This window comes from Tauraco erythrolophus, chromosome 5 (genome assembly GCF_009769465.1).
Source record: "Tauraco erythrolophus isolate bTauEry1 chromosome 5, bTauEry1.pri, whole genome shotgun sequence".
Classification (NCBI taxonomy): domain Eukaryota; kingdom Metazoa; phylum Chordata; class Aves; order Musophagiformes; family Musophagidae; genus Tauraco; species Tauraco erythrolophus.
The window spans coordinates 47,404,847-47,420,240 of record NC_141469.1 but is presented as its reverse complement, the minus strand read 5'-3'; the positions used below and the strand labels follow the sequence as shown (position 1 = coordinate 47,420,240).

The 15,394-nt window shown below is 40.0% G+C and overlaps 1 protein-coding gene across 2 annotated transcripts; it reads right to left on the bottom strand.

The window, feature by feature from the left end:
• Positions 1-509: 509 nt before the first annotated feature.
• CHRNA9 (cholinergic receptor nicotinic alpha 9 subunit) lies at positions 510-6,271 on the bottom strand. 2 transcript variants are annotated; one of them, XM_009985355.2, is made up of 5 exons: positions 6,217-6,271; positions 5,003-5,148; positions 4,059-4,213; positions 2,880-3,412; positions 510-1,063 (listed from the first exon to the last, which is right to left on the bottom strand). In XM_009985355.2, exons 2-5 carry the CDS (start codon positions 5,042-5,044, stop codon positions 510-512), a joined length of 1,284 nt encoding a protein of 427 aa, XP_009983657.2. In that variant the 5' UTR covers positions 5,045-5,148; positions 6,217-6,271. The 2 variants fall into 2 exon arrangements, with proteins under 2 accessions (XP_009983657.2, XP_086468261.1); XM_086612135.1 differs by lacking the exon at positions 6,217-6,271 and having other exon boundaries at positions 510-733; positions 809-1,063; positions 5,003-5,128.
• Between the last annotated feature and the right edge of the window lie 9,123 nt (positions 6,272-15,394).

Below are 15,394 nucleotides of genomic sequence, written 5' to 3'. Positions count from 1 at the left end.
GTGATCAGAAAGAGCCACAGCAAAAAGGTAAGTTAGGAGGACAAGGAAGTTTCCTTTCCTAAAAAACAGGAAAAAAGGCAATGCCATGAAGGGATGATTTCTAGGAACTAGCACCATGTCACAAATATACTTTTCTTTTTCCCCCAAGGGAGAGAAAAGGCTGGTCAAGTTACAAGGTGCAGAGATGCAGCACTGAATACAGTGCTCCTTGATCCATCACTGCAATGCTCCACCCCATTCAACCTGAAGTCATGGCCACCACCCATCAAGATGGAGCAAAGTGCTTACCCAACAACCTCGTCAGGGCTGCACTCCTGTACTAAAGGCAAGGACAATCCCTAACAAAGCCCTCACCTGAGAAACTTCTCAACACGCTGTCACAATCTACAGAATCAATTTGTTTATTGTTACCGAATGCAAGACAAAGATCTCAAAAGCACCCCTGTCCCAGAACTCCAACAAAACAAGCTAACCCAGGATATTCAGATTTACAAAAGGAATGTGTTCATTTAAGCTGCTTTCCCAATGATCAGCACGCTCATAAAAAACACCATGATAAAGAAAATCCACATGAAAAACCTGTCCATCACTTTTGCAACTTTTTTCCACTCAATTCCTTTGGCCCGGTTTGCTTTATGGTCTCGAACACAGTTAGCAATATACTCAATATTTTTAATCAGCATTTTGTAACACGAACAGCAATTAACAGCCTCCCTAACATTTTCACCATGAACTCCATAGCTTTTATTCAAATTTCCATTGAGCTTCTCCTTAAGATCACAGTCATCATTCTTATCAGAAAGGTGACTCCTTACCTCTTTGTGCCTCCTCTGACACCCATCATCCCCCTCTAACTTATGTTCTTCCTTTCTTTTTTTTGGACTTGTGCAATTTTCACCCACATCATAAACAAAAAAGATTTTTGACATGTAGTCCAAAATAACCACCCTGGCCCATTGTGGAACAGGCTTTGCTTCTGAGCCACAGTGATGGAGATTCATTATAATGATTGTCAGTGCAGTGGAAGCTGTGATCATGGTCATAGTTGCTATGTAATACTTTCCTGGAACACAAAACAAAATCATATTAAAGATGTTACCCTAATTAAAAAATTCAATGCAGAAATAACAATGAGAGAACATAGTGCTAACCGTAAGTGCAAATGAAACCAGTTTTTAATCACCCTGATTCTCTATACTTAGATCATACTTGATTTACCGTTTAAAAACAAAGATTAAAGCCATTAAAGTAAAACTTCAATCATTACTAGCATGCCTTTATCAGGTGAGTAAGTGACTATTGTATTAGCATGGTAAACATTTGCAAGCCAAAACCTCTGATTTCTCAAAATACACCCATTCAGAAAACAGCTTAAACAGGAGCAGTTTATCAGGATCCTTGCTTTTTTCCTAGTGTTTAAAATCCCAGTGTTGATGACTTCATGTGAAATCCCACTTCCTGATGTATCAACAAGAGCAGTGATTATGTTTTGTTGGAGCTATTGACACACCCCACACCAGCAAACAGATGCCTTTGCATTCACACAGACCAGCAAATATCCAGACCTCTCTGGTGCCCACAACAAGTGCACTGACAGCTAAGAGGCCAGGCACAGAGCTGAAGGGTGGCTCTGATGCTTAAGATATGCTGTCTGGATTTCCTTCAGACTGTAGAAATTTTAGCATAGCTAGTCCAAACAGGGACAAAGCTCATTCTGGCCAGGAACAGACAGGGAATACAGTGAACGCAAGCTGTGCCCCTCGGCCACTGCTTTTCACAGCTGAATTACACAGCGGACCAGCTAACCCACTGTGACTTGTGCCTATGCAAAAAAGGCAGCTCCCAGCCCTGCCCTGCTGCTGCACAGCCTCTGCAGAAAAAGCAAAGGCTGGCATTGATGCCACAGGATGAGCCACAGACAAGCATGATGTGATCCCAGTTTTCAAAGGGGTTGGAAAGGATGGTGAGGGAGAGTTAGAAAACAGAAAGTGGACTGAGATGAGGTCCTGGCTCCTTAACTTAGCGTGATAGCAGGGTAGGGAAGGTACTCCAGTACAGTAAGCCCATATTCTAGGCAGGAATAGCTGCTGCTGGTGTGGGAAATGCATTCAACTTTACTATTCATTGACTATTCATTCTATTTGTCTCAGTTAAGTCATGCAGTTTTTATGTGAACAGTAATAACAAGAATAGAAATAATGAGATCTGAACTATCTTAATGAAGCCGGAAGCCAGTGTGGAGGCAACTGTATTTCTAGTCCTCCAGAAATCCCACCAGGGCAGCTGGGTAGCCTCCTGTCCCAGGCAGGTCAGCCAGGGGCAGGAGGGTCGTGGCAGAAGGTAGATGGGACAGCACTGAACACCACTCTTCTCACTACACATCGGCTCTTCTGAACACTCAGAGGTAGGTTAAAGTTCAGCATAATGGATTGCCAGGCACTACAATTCAGTGAAACAATTGTCGGATATGAAGTCAATTATGAGTGTCCCAGCCAGGCCATCCAACCATCTGGATCCAACAGATGCACATCTTGAAACAGTCTGACTGTATGTACAGCTCTTGCTTACACTTTGTATGCTGGTTCTAAAATTGTTTTCCATTACTACCTTTATTGCAATATGTGATAAAATAATTCTAAATGTCTGATTGTATTTAATAAATACAAATAGCTAGCTAATACATAATTTAAATAAACACAAATAACTTTGGAGAGCTTCAGCACACCTGTACAAATTCGACGTACACTTTAAGTATTTCACTACGTTTCAAAAATGCAACACCTTCATCTTCCCAGAATCCACAGACTGCATATGGTCTCCCTGACATAAAGCCCTGCTATTAACAAGCCGTGTTTAAAGACAAAGCGTGTAAAGCTCACCTATCAAAGGTACGTTTTCAGAGGGAGGCATGATCTCTGCAACCATCAGCTGGAACACAGTCAGAGCAAGAAGAACTGTAACACCCAGGGACACTTTTTCCCCAGAGTCTGCAGGGAGGTAGAATCCCAGTGGGGCCAGGAAAGAGATCAAAATGCAGGGCAGCAATAGATTAAATATGTAGAATGAAGACTTCCTTTTCAAAATCAGTGTGAAGGTCACATCTGGATAAGGCTCAGAGCAGCAGCCATAAGTGATAACGTTCTTAACCGCTGGCATACCATGAATCTCCCATTCCACATCTTCTACGAAGTCAGAGAGGTCACCGCTATCAAGAGAATTGATGATGTCTACCTGATTACCATTATAGGTCCAGGACCCAAATGTAAGGTTGCACTGCTGGCTGTCAAAAGGAAAGTAAGATACATCCACTACACATGAGCTCTTTGTGATAGCAGGTGCATCCCAAGTGATCTTTCCATCATATCTCAACACAACATTAGTATTCACTGGTTCTGAAACGTCATCATCGGCCCTAAACACAGAAAAGTGACAGTCAAGATCAACAGGCAACAACTTAATGTGTAGGCCAGGGAAGGGGAGGTGACCCTCACTTCACACCATTATTATCTGAAATAATATTATTTATTTATACCGAATTTTATTAAGAACTTACTACTATTATTTACAGGTACCAGTGCCCATTAATGCCAAACGCAAGTGCTGCTAAGTTATGTTGTATTTGTTGGCCATAGCTTCTTCAAACTTGACCTCAAACAGGACACAGTAGGCTAAGAATCCATTCAGAGATGAAAATAAAGTGCTGGTCACTACCGGCCCGGGAAAGCAGACAAGGAGTACAGCCTTCATGTACCACCTTTTTGTGGACACACAATCTTCCAGAGCGCCTAGCAGAAAGCACCTCAGACTGCCAGGGTATTCAATTCCCAGTGCAGAGAAATTCGGAACAGCTTTGCTGCGTAGCATAATCAACTGCCAAATCCTGTGTCTTATTGCAAAATATTTAGACGATCAACAACAAATGTTAAGACAAAAAACAAACCCCTTGGCTAAGCTAGGTGAAGTGATGACAGTTCAGACTCGGTGGGTCAATTCCTCCTTCAACCCCCTCTCCCTCCCTCAGACAAATATTCAAGCTGATTTTCTCCAGCCACACTCACTTGTTATATAGGACAATATCTGGTCTCCAAACCAAATTGCTTGGAATCCTGATAGAATCCAACCCATCGTATTTATCTTTGTCCCATTTGAGGTATGCATCATACCAGCTTTGTCGAATCCATAAGTAAGCCGACAAAATTTGATTCCTTTCATCCTGCATAAAAACATATAAATATTTCTGGCTGAAGGTGACAAAATCATGTCATGAACGCAGACAGCATTTGTTGTACAGCTTTAAAGCAGTGTCTAAAACAGGCCAGAATGCTGACTGGCCACAAGAGTACTTCTAGGACAGATACATATGCCCATGCACTGTACAAGGAGCTTACTTATCTGGACTTTCTCTTGTCCAAATTTTATCCCCAAGACCCTCCCTAGCTTTAATCATAGTTGACTAAGGCTCCCAGGATCTTGCGAATTTCCTTTTGCAAGCTTCAGAATACCAAACAGCTAACAGATTCAGTCTAACAAATTCTCTGAAAGCTTAGTGAGGCCTTGAAGTTGCAATTCAGAAGCCACAAAAGTGATTTCTGTTCTCCTTTCAGACGCATTTCTTTTGCCTTAAAAGTATATCTGGCTGAACCAAATTTATTAAAAAGTTAATGAAGTCTAAAATAGAGAGTTTACGTAGAAATTAATTGCATCTTAGAAAACGCATTTCCTCTTTCTATTTTAAACTCAGCAAAAGTTGCCTGGAGGGTGCCATACCAATATCTAACTACAAAAGAAGTCTTAACAATTCAGCACCTGTAAGATTGCAGACTTGTGATGGAAGTCTTAGTGTTGCAATCAGATGAGAATCTACAAAGAACTGGAGAACATGACCCTGATGAGGAAGCATTACTGAAGTTGTCACAACAAAATGCAAGTTGCTTTTCCTACTTGAAGCAAAGGTTTACAGCTAATGCATTTCTACACATTAGAAAAAGAGAACTGTACTTACCATATCTTTAATTTGGGGACAATGTGATCTGAAGGGTGACATTCAATACTTTATCTGTGTCTTCCACTGGTCTAGAGCATTCGAGTAGTCTTCAAACAGTTCATTAAACAGCATGTGAGCATACTTTCCTTTGGCTGATTCTACGTCTAGATAACAGATTTGTTCAGCACATCAGATTAAGCACTGAGCAGTACCAGAAGATATCTTCTTTCTACAGCTTCAAGCAGCATTTGCTATAACCATATTTATCACTCATATAATGTACAATACCATTTAGTGCAGAAACACAAATACACCTGATGAAGCTATTCAAATAAGGACAGCACTCACCTGTAGGAAATGAATAGCTAACTCTAGCTTTTCACACTCACTAAAAAAACAACCTCTGCATCCAGAGATTTCTGCTTTTTTGAAGGTAAATATAATTACCTTTATTTTACTGATGTCTTTCATAGACAGAGATTATTGACTACAGTCACACATCTGCCAGGCTAAAATTAGAAGCAAAGTCTGAAGTCAAACCTGCTCCCAGACTAATGACTTGTGATACCTCCCTAAATACAGCACTGATAGATTCATGCTACTTTCAGAATTCACTCTTTCTTTTTTAACTACCACCTGGAAAAGTCTGAGCTGCTTTCTCCACAAACTGGCAATTGCAGGATGTATGAACACATCCTCATGCTAACATCTTTTCCAAACCCTGTATTTGGAGATGTTCCTTGCTATCCAGACTTAATCACTACGGATAATTCACTGAAACTTTAGGTTTAAATGACACTTTTGCTGTTCCACACCGTTTCTGTAGGCAGTCTCTGTATTAACTTTGGATGGATTCACACATTCCCGCAAACAAAGGGCAAGGACAGTAACACTCCAGACTTGTGCAAATGCCAGCTGGCACTATGTAGGAAGCAAGTCCTTTGGAGTACATCACTCTCTGGGGACTCACAGTGACTTTCTCAACTAATAAAAGTTCAAAGAAAACCTTCCTGATTAAAAAAGAAATCCTAACAAACCAAAGCTTCACAAAGAGCATTTAACTTCCGGCTGTACACGATTATTCGTTTTGTCTATGCATCAGTGAGACAAAGTAAAATGAAACAGATGAAAGACTTCTGGAACTCAAATCACGGAAGACATATCAGGACACCAGCTCCTACTTGAGTAAACAAACCTCAACGCAACATTTAGCTATCAAGCAGTATTCTCACCTGGAAGCATCACCGCTGTAAACAGCAACCAGAGAGAGATGGAAAAGGAGGACAGGCTATTCTCTTCATTTCTGGACCTTAAATAAAACTGTTCGCTCAAGGGCACAAAAACGTTTATCACCATCCAAAACTAAGAAAAAAATAAAATCAAGTTGCACAGCAACACAAAGATGCTGAGGTACTGATGAGCTGCTAGAAGCAGCTCAGCAGCTGTCAGAGTCCTGGAGCGATCGATGGTCTTTGTCCCCACCAACGGCTGGGGCTCCACCGAACCCTCCCTCTCAGTAATCTGAGAGCTGCCTGCTCTGAAGCTAATGCTGAGGGAGAAGACAAACGGATGGGATATCAGTAGGAAACTATATTCCATCGCATTTTTTACTACAAATATAAGATTTTGAGCAGCTTATGAAGAACTCTCACATTTCTTTGGTGGGCCATGTTCACTGCCCTTATGTTCAACAACAGCTTGCTCAGAACCGGTTCTATGGAACCTGCAGACCCTCACAAAAGAGTGATCTGCGTCAGTACTTTAATTGGTATAGTCACACTGTATATCACACATTCAATATGCCACACAGTAAAAAAAAATCCACAGCCTACCTACTCCTACGCTGACAAAACAACGTTTTTAACCTACCAAAGTGGTGCCACATGCAAGAGATGCAGCTACACCAAAGTCGGACAACACAGGCAACATTTGCAGTAGCACAATATCGCTGTGCAAACAAGAACTTCCATCGGTTGCAGACAACCCTGAGACCAGTACTCACCACAGTAAATCAGGAGCAAAACTGGACTATGGAGATAAACGCCATTTCCCAACACAGTACAATTTTTTTCGGGTGAACTGGACAAGAGTACAAATAATTACAAAATTACTGGCCAGCTCTGCATTTAGCCAAAAGACTTACAGGAGAGAACTATGCATATGAAACACTACCACACCTGGCTTCCCGTCTAACCCGATGTTCAGAATTTCGTTAGCTCTGTCTATATTACTCACGTTGCCCACTTAGTTTCCTAGTACTGCAGGTATTTTCTTACAAGTTTCTCAGACAAAAAGGGATGACTTCCTCCTCTCCATAGTCCAATCCATCCTTCCTGATATACTGCAGTCCATTTTGCCATCCTTTTAGAACAGGTAACAAAAAAACAGCGACTAAAATAGAAAGGTGAAAATATAGAATGAACTATCAGCAAAAAGAATCGGTCCAGAATAGTTCTGATCCATACAAAATATAAAATACTGTTTGCTTACCCTTGTGCAATCTTTTGGCTAGAAGGAAGCTGATCGCACCATATACTTAATTTCTATATAGTAGCAGAAGCTGATCACACCAGACACTTAATTGCTATATAGTAGCACTCCTGGCACTCACTGGTTAATGTTTGTGCTTTCACGGGGTCTATGAATCAATGACATTTATGGCCAGGTTTAATAGGTAAGCAATAAATAATTTCAATCAAAGCACCTGTAATGAAAACCATCTCCATCACTTCATTTGCTGAATTGTCAAAGGGGAAAAAAGCAGAAAAGAGTCTAGAAGTCAAAAAGGTCAGAGAAGCCCATAGGCAGCATGTAATAACCTGTTTTCTTCTCTGGGAAGAAGGCATATGCTGTTAGAGACAACAAAAATCAGAAGAAAAATGAAAGCTTTTTGGATATCAAATCAGTGCATTCTCAGGAGATACCTTTAGCCTACAGTACATTGTCTCATTATGTCAGCAAGCAGCTACTGCTTCACTTCTCTTACTGTAATTACAAGAGTGACCAGGGGTACTGCTTTAAGCATGCTGCTATAAACACTACTGGAACCAAGACTAAGCTTGCTTTGCCGCAGGGTTGGTTGAGACAGTCCTACGACCTGCTACACTGGCAATACAGATCTGCCAAGCAGTGCAGACTGATGTACTCTAATTTGCATAATATTACATATATTAAAGAATCCTGCACTTTTACTGTAATGACATCTTCTTGAAGAGAAGCTGCAGATCTCAAAAGACAAAACCAAGAAGTATGCTTACATGTGTTGTTTACTCGATTTATTCTTATACACATCTATATTCCATATGTTATTCATTATAAACTTGCAAAGGGATAGATCACGACCTCTCAGTTATGATCTATATTACTATATATTACTCGTGTTGCCCAGTTAGTTTCCTAGTACCACAGGTATTTTTCTTACAAGTTTCTCAGACGTAACCACTCAGTCATGATCTATCATATTTCTAGTCATCAAATATAACCAATAGCTGCCACATATTGGACATACACACGGCCCAAACATGAGCACACATATACAAAACATATGCTTGTTATGTTTGAGATGCTGCATGATTACACAGTGCTTGTAAAATAAACCTTTTCAATATTACAGATACAAGAAATTTAACAATCTTAGTATGTCAGACAATTTGGCTTCTTTACTTTTGTTCACAAGACATCTGATCTGTAATTTTAATCAAATGTCCCTAATATAGACATTTTGTGTGAAGAGCAAGTATTACATAATCGTTGTTCATTATCTGAGATTCATCTACAAACCCATGCTTCTCAGAATATAGTTTAATTGTGGCATAATGTATGGCAATACTGCTCCCAGATCAAACATCCCATTTAACATTTGAATGGAGTTTTAAATTTTATAATTCAGCAGTTCTCTATTTTTACAGTAAGAAGTTCTGCTACGAAGTCAGGACTTAATCTAAAGTACAAAACAGTTACAAAGATAATTTAAGAGTCACGGGTGTTTGCAAGCTAGAATCAAAGCCATTAACCTCTCCCAGAACCAGACTCGTCCCCAGCAAAATTCAGTTAACTTGTTAGAACACATCTGCCAGCAGATGGCCCTGTCAGCAGCCTACGATATACCCAGCTATTCAAGAGGGTTTTTGTTTATCCACAGAAATCACATCGCAATTTAATCCACTTCGAGTAATTTCGCTGATTATTTGCCTTACATTTGAAATAAGACAAGCAGAGACAAGATGTTCTTTTAAAGAAAAAGATAAGCAGAAGAAATAAACCGCTTAGTGCCTGAATCTGGCTCTTGGGTCTGCCTACCACACACGAGACCAGTCACGAGAGAGTTTCAGGGCGACCAAATATATATCATTGTCAAGAACTGTATGACACAAACCATATTTAGAGCACAGGCCACTTCTGCTGATGCCGAGAGCGGATAAGGCCCATGGCACAATATCCAGCCTGCTTCCACATACTTTGTTCAAACATTTGACTTGAGAACGGGTATGCGCTATTAACAGAGCAGAACATAGTGTTCATGCTGCATTCAATGGGACAAGAGTGTTCCATTCATCAGTACATTGACCTTGTACAACACTCACATGACATGCAACTTTTTATGGTTGTAGACAAACACATATGCTGTTATCAAGACTAAGATAAAAAAACTGAATTCAGTGGACTGCCATGTAAGGGAAGTTTGAGTTTGCATGCACTCTAAGGACAGACAAAGTGGAGATGACATGGGAGGGATCTCTTTCATATTAAAACTGTCAACTTTAGATATTTATCTTAGCCAAACTATAAGCAAAGCAGGAAAGAAGTGTAAAAACATTTATTTAAATTTTGATATTTCAATTAAACAAATATTTCCTCTCCTACCTAAAAAACTAATTTGCTTCTAAGGCTGAGGTTGACATGTACATTTTCTGAGTTTTTTTTTAAATGGATTCTTAGCCTTTTTTGCATAAAAAGCATTAAGAGTTTTTAATGCCCCCCAACTGGAAAAAGCTACAGATACTGCATTATCACAGGCCTCAAGGCCGGCTGTATCATTTATAATCCATTCCTTCATCAGAGAACAATAAAGAAGAACAGATTGGTTCCAAGCACGATTTGTAAGAAGTGTCTCACAGTCTGCTTCTACTTGCCTTCCTGCCAATTTTTCTCCCCAGAAGCTGTTGCGTTCACGTTCTTCACAGCATTTGCTACAGAATATTATCTTGTGATGGGGTTCAAGCAGCACACTAACTCTCAGAGTCAGACTTCTCTCCTTAGACTGACTGAAGTCTTAACAGCACGAGTAACAACAGCTCTTCTCGCCAGCAGAATAGCCTCTCTGTGCCTGCTCTGGAGAAGGAGAATATAGCACTTCATTTAGATGCAGCGTGTTTCTCTCTGCCTCTTTTTTTCTCACCCCCCTACTGGCTTCTCCTTACTTCTCTCAAAATCTCCTACCACCTGAAACCAACACTCATTCATATTTTCTTCCACTCTGTTGTACACAGGGAAGATAGGAAATACATAGGAAGTATTCACACATCAGGTCATGAGATAATGTAAAATATTAACCACGTTTTCTCCAGAGATGGGAAATCCTAATTTACATGTTACAGTTATGAGTTTTTCCAAACATCAATTTTATTTGGGTCCACTTAACACAGGGCAGCTCTGCTGACCATCTCCCAGAACCTGAAGTAGAGAACCTTTTGCCCCTAGAAGTACGGTATTATTTAATGTGATCTAAGATGCAGCATGTTCATCCTTTTCACCAGGACTCTTGCAAGCTCACTGGTACATTGTCTGTCCTTGAGAAGCATTCAGTATCTGGCAGGGTTAAGAACAAAGCTATTTTATAATTTTAGCTATCAGAAAGCTATTTTATATACAGCTCTTTCTCATTGGGATCATTTCCAGCTTTGTATCGTGCCTTTGAATGGCTGATCACAGGATCTGTGCTCTACACAAAGACAGCCTTTGGGTCTAGACACTGCTCCAGATCACAGGTTTGCTCTGACAGGCAGCCTCATGCTCCAAAACAAACTGGATTAGAGGAATATTTCTACCCTGTTCCAAAGGTGCAGACAGACTCAAGCATCTTCCACTTTGTGATCACTCTTGAGCCATGGAAGACAGCATACTACCTCAGCTTTTGCAAGTAGAAGGAAGCCTTCCAAAGTTCCTCAGAAATTAACTCCTTCAGCTTGCATGCACACCACCAAAAAACATGAGATTAAACCGATATCTGAAGAAGCAAGACTGAAGGACAACAATTTAGATACTAACCCAAAACTAAAGTTTCACTCCCTCCAAAATTGAAAGAGGGGTGGGAACATCCCTTTAAAACACTATCAAAACGCATCATGTTCACAAGTGTATCTATCTGCACAGAGGGTCTAGCATCCCCTGAAAACATATGCTTTCCTGATAAGCTCACATCCACTTTGCAACACAATATGGTACATCTAAACCTCAGTGTTCTTATCTGAGGTCCTCAGAGTTTAAGAGCTACTAAGAGCTAAGTCAAATGTTATGCACTAACACAGGGATGCCAGAAGATGATGAAGACAAGGAAAAAAAAAAAGCAGACCATAACATATCAACCTAAACTTTAACTGTGTTTTCAAGGAATTCACAGGACTCCAATTGCAAGATAACTGCTCAAACAGCATTCGTACATGCTACTTTCTCAGTATTGTATGTAATTTTACATACATTGTAGTAGAAATCTCTTTGAAAAAGACATTAAACAAACATTTATATTGCAAAATTTGGCATTCTGTTTCTGCTCCATCTGATCACAGATACCTATCCAGATGATCTCTCCATGTTCCCAGAATTTAGAGGAACAAAACAAAAATATTGCTTTATTCAGAGTGCAAAATACCCACCTTGGCAAACCACTCCAGGAGTAAGGTGGTGTTTTGTTCGGGTTTTTTTAAACCAAACAAACTACTTTCCATGCTTACAAATATTGCAGAGTTGCCCACTCTAAAAATATCAGAGCAACTACACAGGGGAGGACACAACTCTCAGTTATCACGATGCATGCATGCCTGAACAAACCTCCTTGTAGGATAAGGCAAGCAGCAGCTACTCAAGGGAAAAGAGCTTTTGAGAAATCATGGCTTTAGCTACTAAAACATCTTACGGTGCATGGGTACTGACATTCTTTAGAATGTCCTAGCATGAACAAAGCTACATTATTCTAGGAATTGAACAAAAACAAATTTCCTCTTGAGCAAAATATGGTAGTAAACCCACGGTTCTATTAAAATTCTGCAACTATGCTCACTCTGGCACAACAGAATCATTTAGATCTCAGGGACAAAGCACCACCATCTCAGCTGAAGACAGCATCCCTTGTCTTAAGCATCTCCAAGCAGAGTGGCTGCAGATCAGTTAAAGCAGGCTGTATTCATATTGTTGGTTTTAATCTGCAAAATTCTAAGCAATTGTCCAATGCCAAGATACTGGTTCCATCTTTTCAACCCACACCAAATGCATTGAAATGAAGCCTTAGTACTTCCAAATGAAAAAGTTCGAGTGTTAATATAGGGAGTCACCACCAAGGAACATCCTTTTCATTGGTTAACTAGGCTGAAAAAAAAACCACCCCCTTATTTTTGCCCATAAAGATAAAGGATTTGCCATCTAGAAGTGTTAGCCTACAACACTGATCTGAATCTTACAGGCTTAATAACTGCTATTTTTCAAGTTCTGTGGAAGGTGATATGAGGTATAAAAGCTGCTAAGGGACAAAAAAAAAGTGTTCTAACATTAAAATGCTACTATAACCACGTATTATACCTGGTTGGTTCGTGTGCTTTGGAAAACACTTGCTGCTTGCCTGCCAACAATTGGCAGGCAGCTGTGAAGTATCTTTGCCAATTGCTCAGCTGCCCTTAGGTTAAGGAAGGGTGTTTTATTCTGAAACAGAACCAATATGTTGGAGGAAAGGCAAGAGGGGGTAGTGCACAGCTTAGAGCTATAGCAGAACTGTGAGAAGACAGACTATCTTATAATCACCCTGCAGTTATAGCTTTTGGGAAACGTATATCAATATGCAAAAGCCAGTTCCTCAAATTAGTATTCAAGAGTTAGTATAAGAATATTGCTAGAACTTGGAACAATTTTAGCAACAAATTCCATATTGGCTTTACTCCTGGGCTCCAGAAAAAGCAGCATATTACATTGCTATTTCACACAGCTGCTCCTAATACGATGGTATTAATGACTGAGGTACAGTCAAGGTCTGGACTCTGATGAATAACTGATTTGTCCTTGGTAGGAAGCTATACATAAGGAAAAATCACCAGATTTTTGGTACATGTTATTCTGTTTCCCTTCTGCCAGTACTTCAAGGCAATATAAGCAGCAAACAAGATGCTGGTATGGTTAAGCAACATATTGCAGGGAATGCACAGCCAGCCTCAGAATGAGATAGCAACGCATTATGACATCTCATTGGAAGAGATGATTCAATGAGCCAGCATCAACTAGCACATCAGGCACCATACTAATGCTTCTAGCCAAACTGGCATCACAAGACGTAAGACAGAGCCCTTCACTTATCTTGATTGAAAAGCATTGCTTTTCCTTTAGCTGTCTTAAGATAAATGTACTTTCAATGCCTATGCAGCTTCCAAGTCTGCAACACTAGCAATTACAAACCTCCTGAGGAGGTATGATGTCGTGGTTGAGCTCAGCCGGCAGCTGAGCTACCACGCTGCCGCTCGCTCAACTCCTCCCTCCGGCGAGATGGGAGGAGAAAAACCAGAACGAGAGGGGCGAGACCAGTAGGTTGGGATAAGGATGATTTAATAGAAAAATATCAGGAAAAGGAAAAAAAACAGGGTAAACAACTATGAACGTACAAACGTGAAAACAATACGAACCGACCGCACGCGAAACGCAACGCACCGCCTGCTCCCGATCACCGAAGCGAACCCCTTCCCCGGCTGCTCCCCCAATATATACCCTGAGCATGACGCCACATGGTATAGAATAGCCATTGGCCAGGCTGGGTCAGCTGCCTGAACCGTGTCCCTTTCAGCTTCCCGCGAAAAAAGAAAAAAAAAAGAAAAAAAAAATTAACCCTTTCCCGGCCCAACCCAGAACATATGACTTAAGAATACAAAAAGAAACATTTTCAACAGAAAGCCAGAGTGCAGTAACAGAGTGTTAGCTATGTTGTGCCCAGTGTGCTGCTGTTAGAGCTGCTACAGGAGGTCAGTGTCCTCCTTGCTATGGAGTAGAATGATCACGTCTCTTCACTGCACAAGTAACCATCACAACTGATGGATACACATATCTTAAGTAAGTAGAAGGAAGAAGTTAAGGTGACAAAAGCTTCTAGGTTACCCAAGAGGCACTTGGGGCATATTTCAAATCAGTGGAATCCCTCAATCTTAAAGGTCTTCTTTTGATAGTTACTTCCCATCTAGGTGCTCGTTGCAACGAGAAACAAAGGCATGAGAGATACAATTGCTTGCAGATTGTCTTAAAAAGTCTCCTCAGCCCTTTTTATAGCATGAATAATTCTCTGCACAACCAATGAAAATAAACCCTAAGAGGTTTAAAGGCATTTGCCTATTTATCCTTAGCTTTCTGGACTTGAGTCTTTTCTATCAAGGACAGTGAATGCTGCTTAGTCAGACTAGCAGGGGATGCTTTTATTCTACAAGCAAGAAGTACTCATTGATCCTGGTGTGAAACCTGACAAATATCTGATTTAATTACCTACTTTATTTTCAGTAGATATGAAAAAAGCCATTTCTTGCAAATTTCATCCATTTCAGGAACATGAACTGTGAGGTAAATTTCAACAACAAAAGTTTTAGCTATATAAGAACATATACTTTATACTTGATTAGTTAGTATGGTAGTAAATAATGGGTAGCATTATTTCTGTCATGCTAAGGAATATGTATTTGATATAAGCACCACGATCAGAACAGAATCAAATGCATACCAACCAGGTGTACGAATAAAGTTGTGGGGTTTTTTATAAAAATACAACCAATCACTTCCTCTTTATTCTTGAAAGAGTACAATTAAATTCAACAGTTATAAATTGTAGAAGTTGTAAGAGTTCAAGCTTCCACAGGAATAATGATTCACCAGCACCTCCACATAACAGTGAATTTCCACAGCAGACAGTGATCAGTAGTAATTTATACTATTATATTATAATAGAGTAATTTAGCTCTTTCTAAAGTCAGCATGCTTAGCCTTTCACCCTTAACATGATAAAAATGTGTGAAATATTAATTAACATTATAAGAAGGAATTGTGAGTTGAAATAATTCCCCATTTTGCTTATTAAAGTAAACAACCCTCCTTATATCCCCTTCTGCTCCTATTCAGCATCTTTAAAACAGCTAAATGTAAAAACCTTGCAAATATTAATTTGTTACAGAGATAACC

Excerpts from the sequence above, each read along its gene's own strand:
- CHRNA9 (XM_009985355.2), bottom strand. The coding sequence starts at position 5,044 with ATGTCACCCTTCAGATCACATTGTCCCCAAATTAAAGATATG. Across the intron at positions 4,214-5,002 it reads GTCCCCAAATTAAAGATATG|GATGAAAGGAATCAAATTTT; the intron begins GTAAGTACAGTT and ends GTTTTTATGCAG. Across the intron at positions 3,413-4,058 it reads GATATTGTCCTATATAACAA|GGCCGATGATGACGTTTCAG; the intron begins GTGAGTGTGGCT and ends TTCTGTGTTTAG.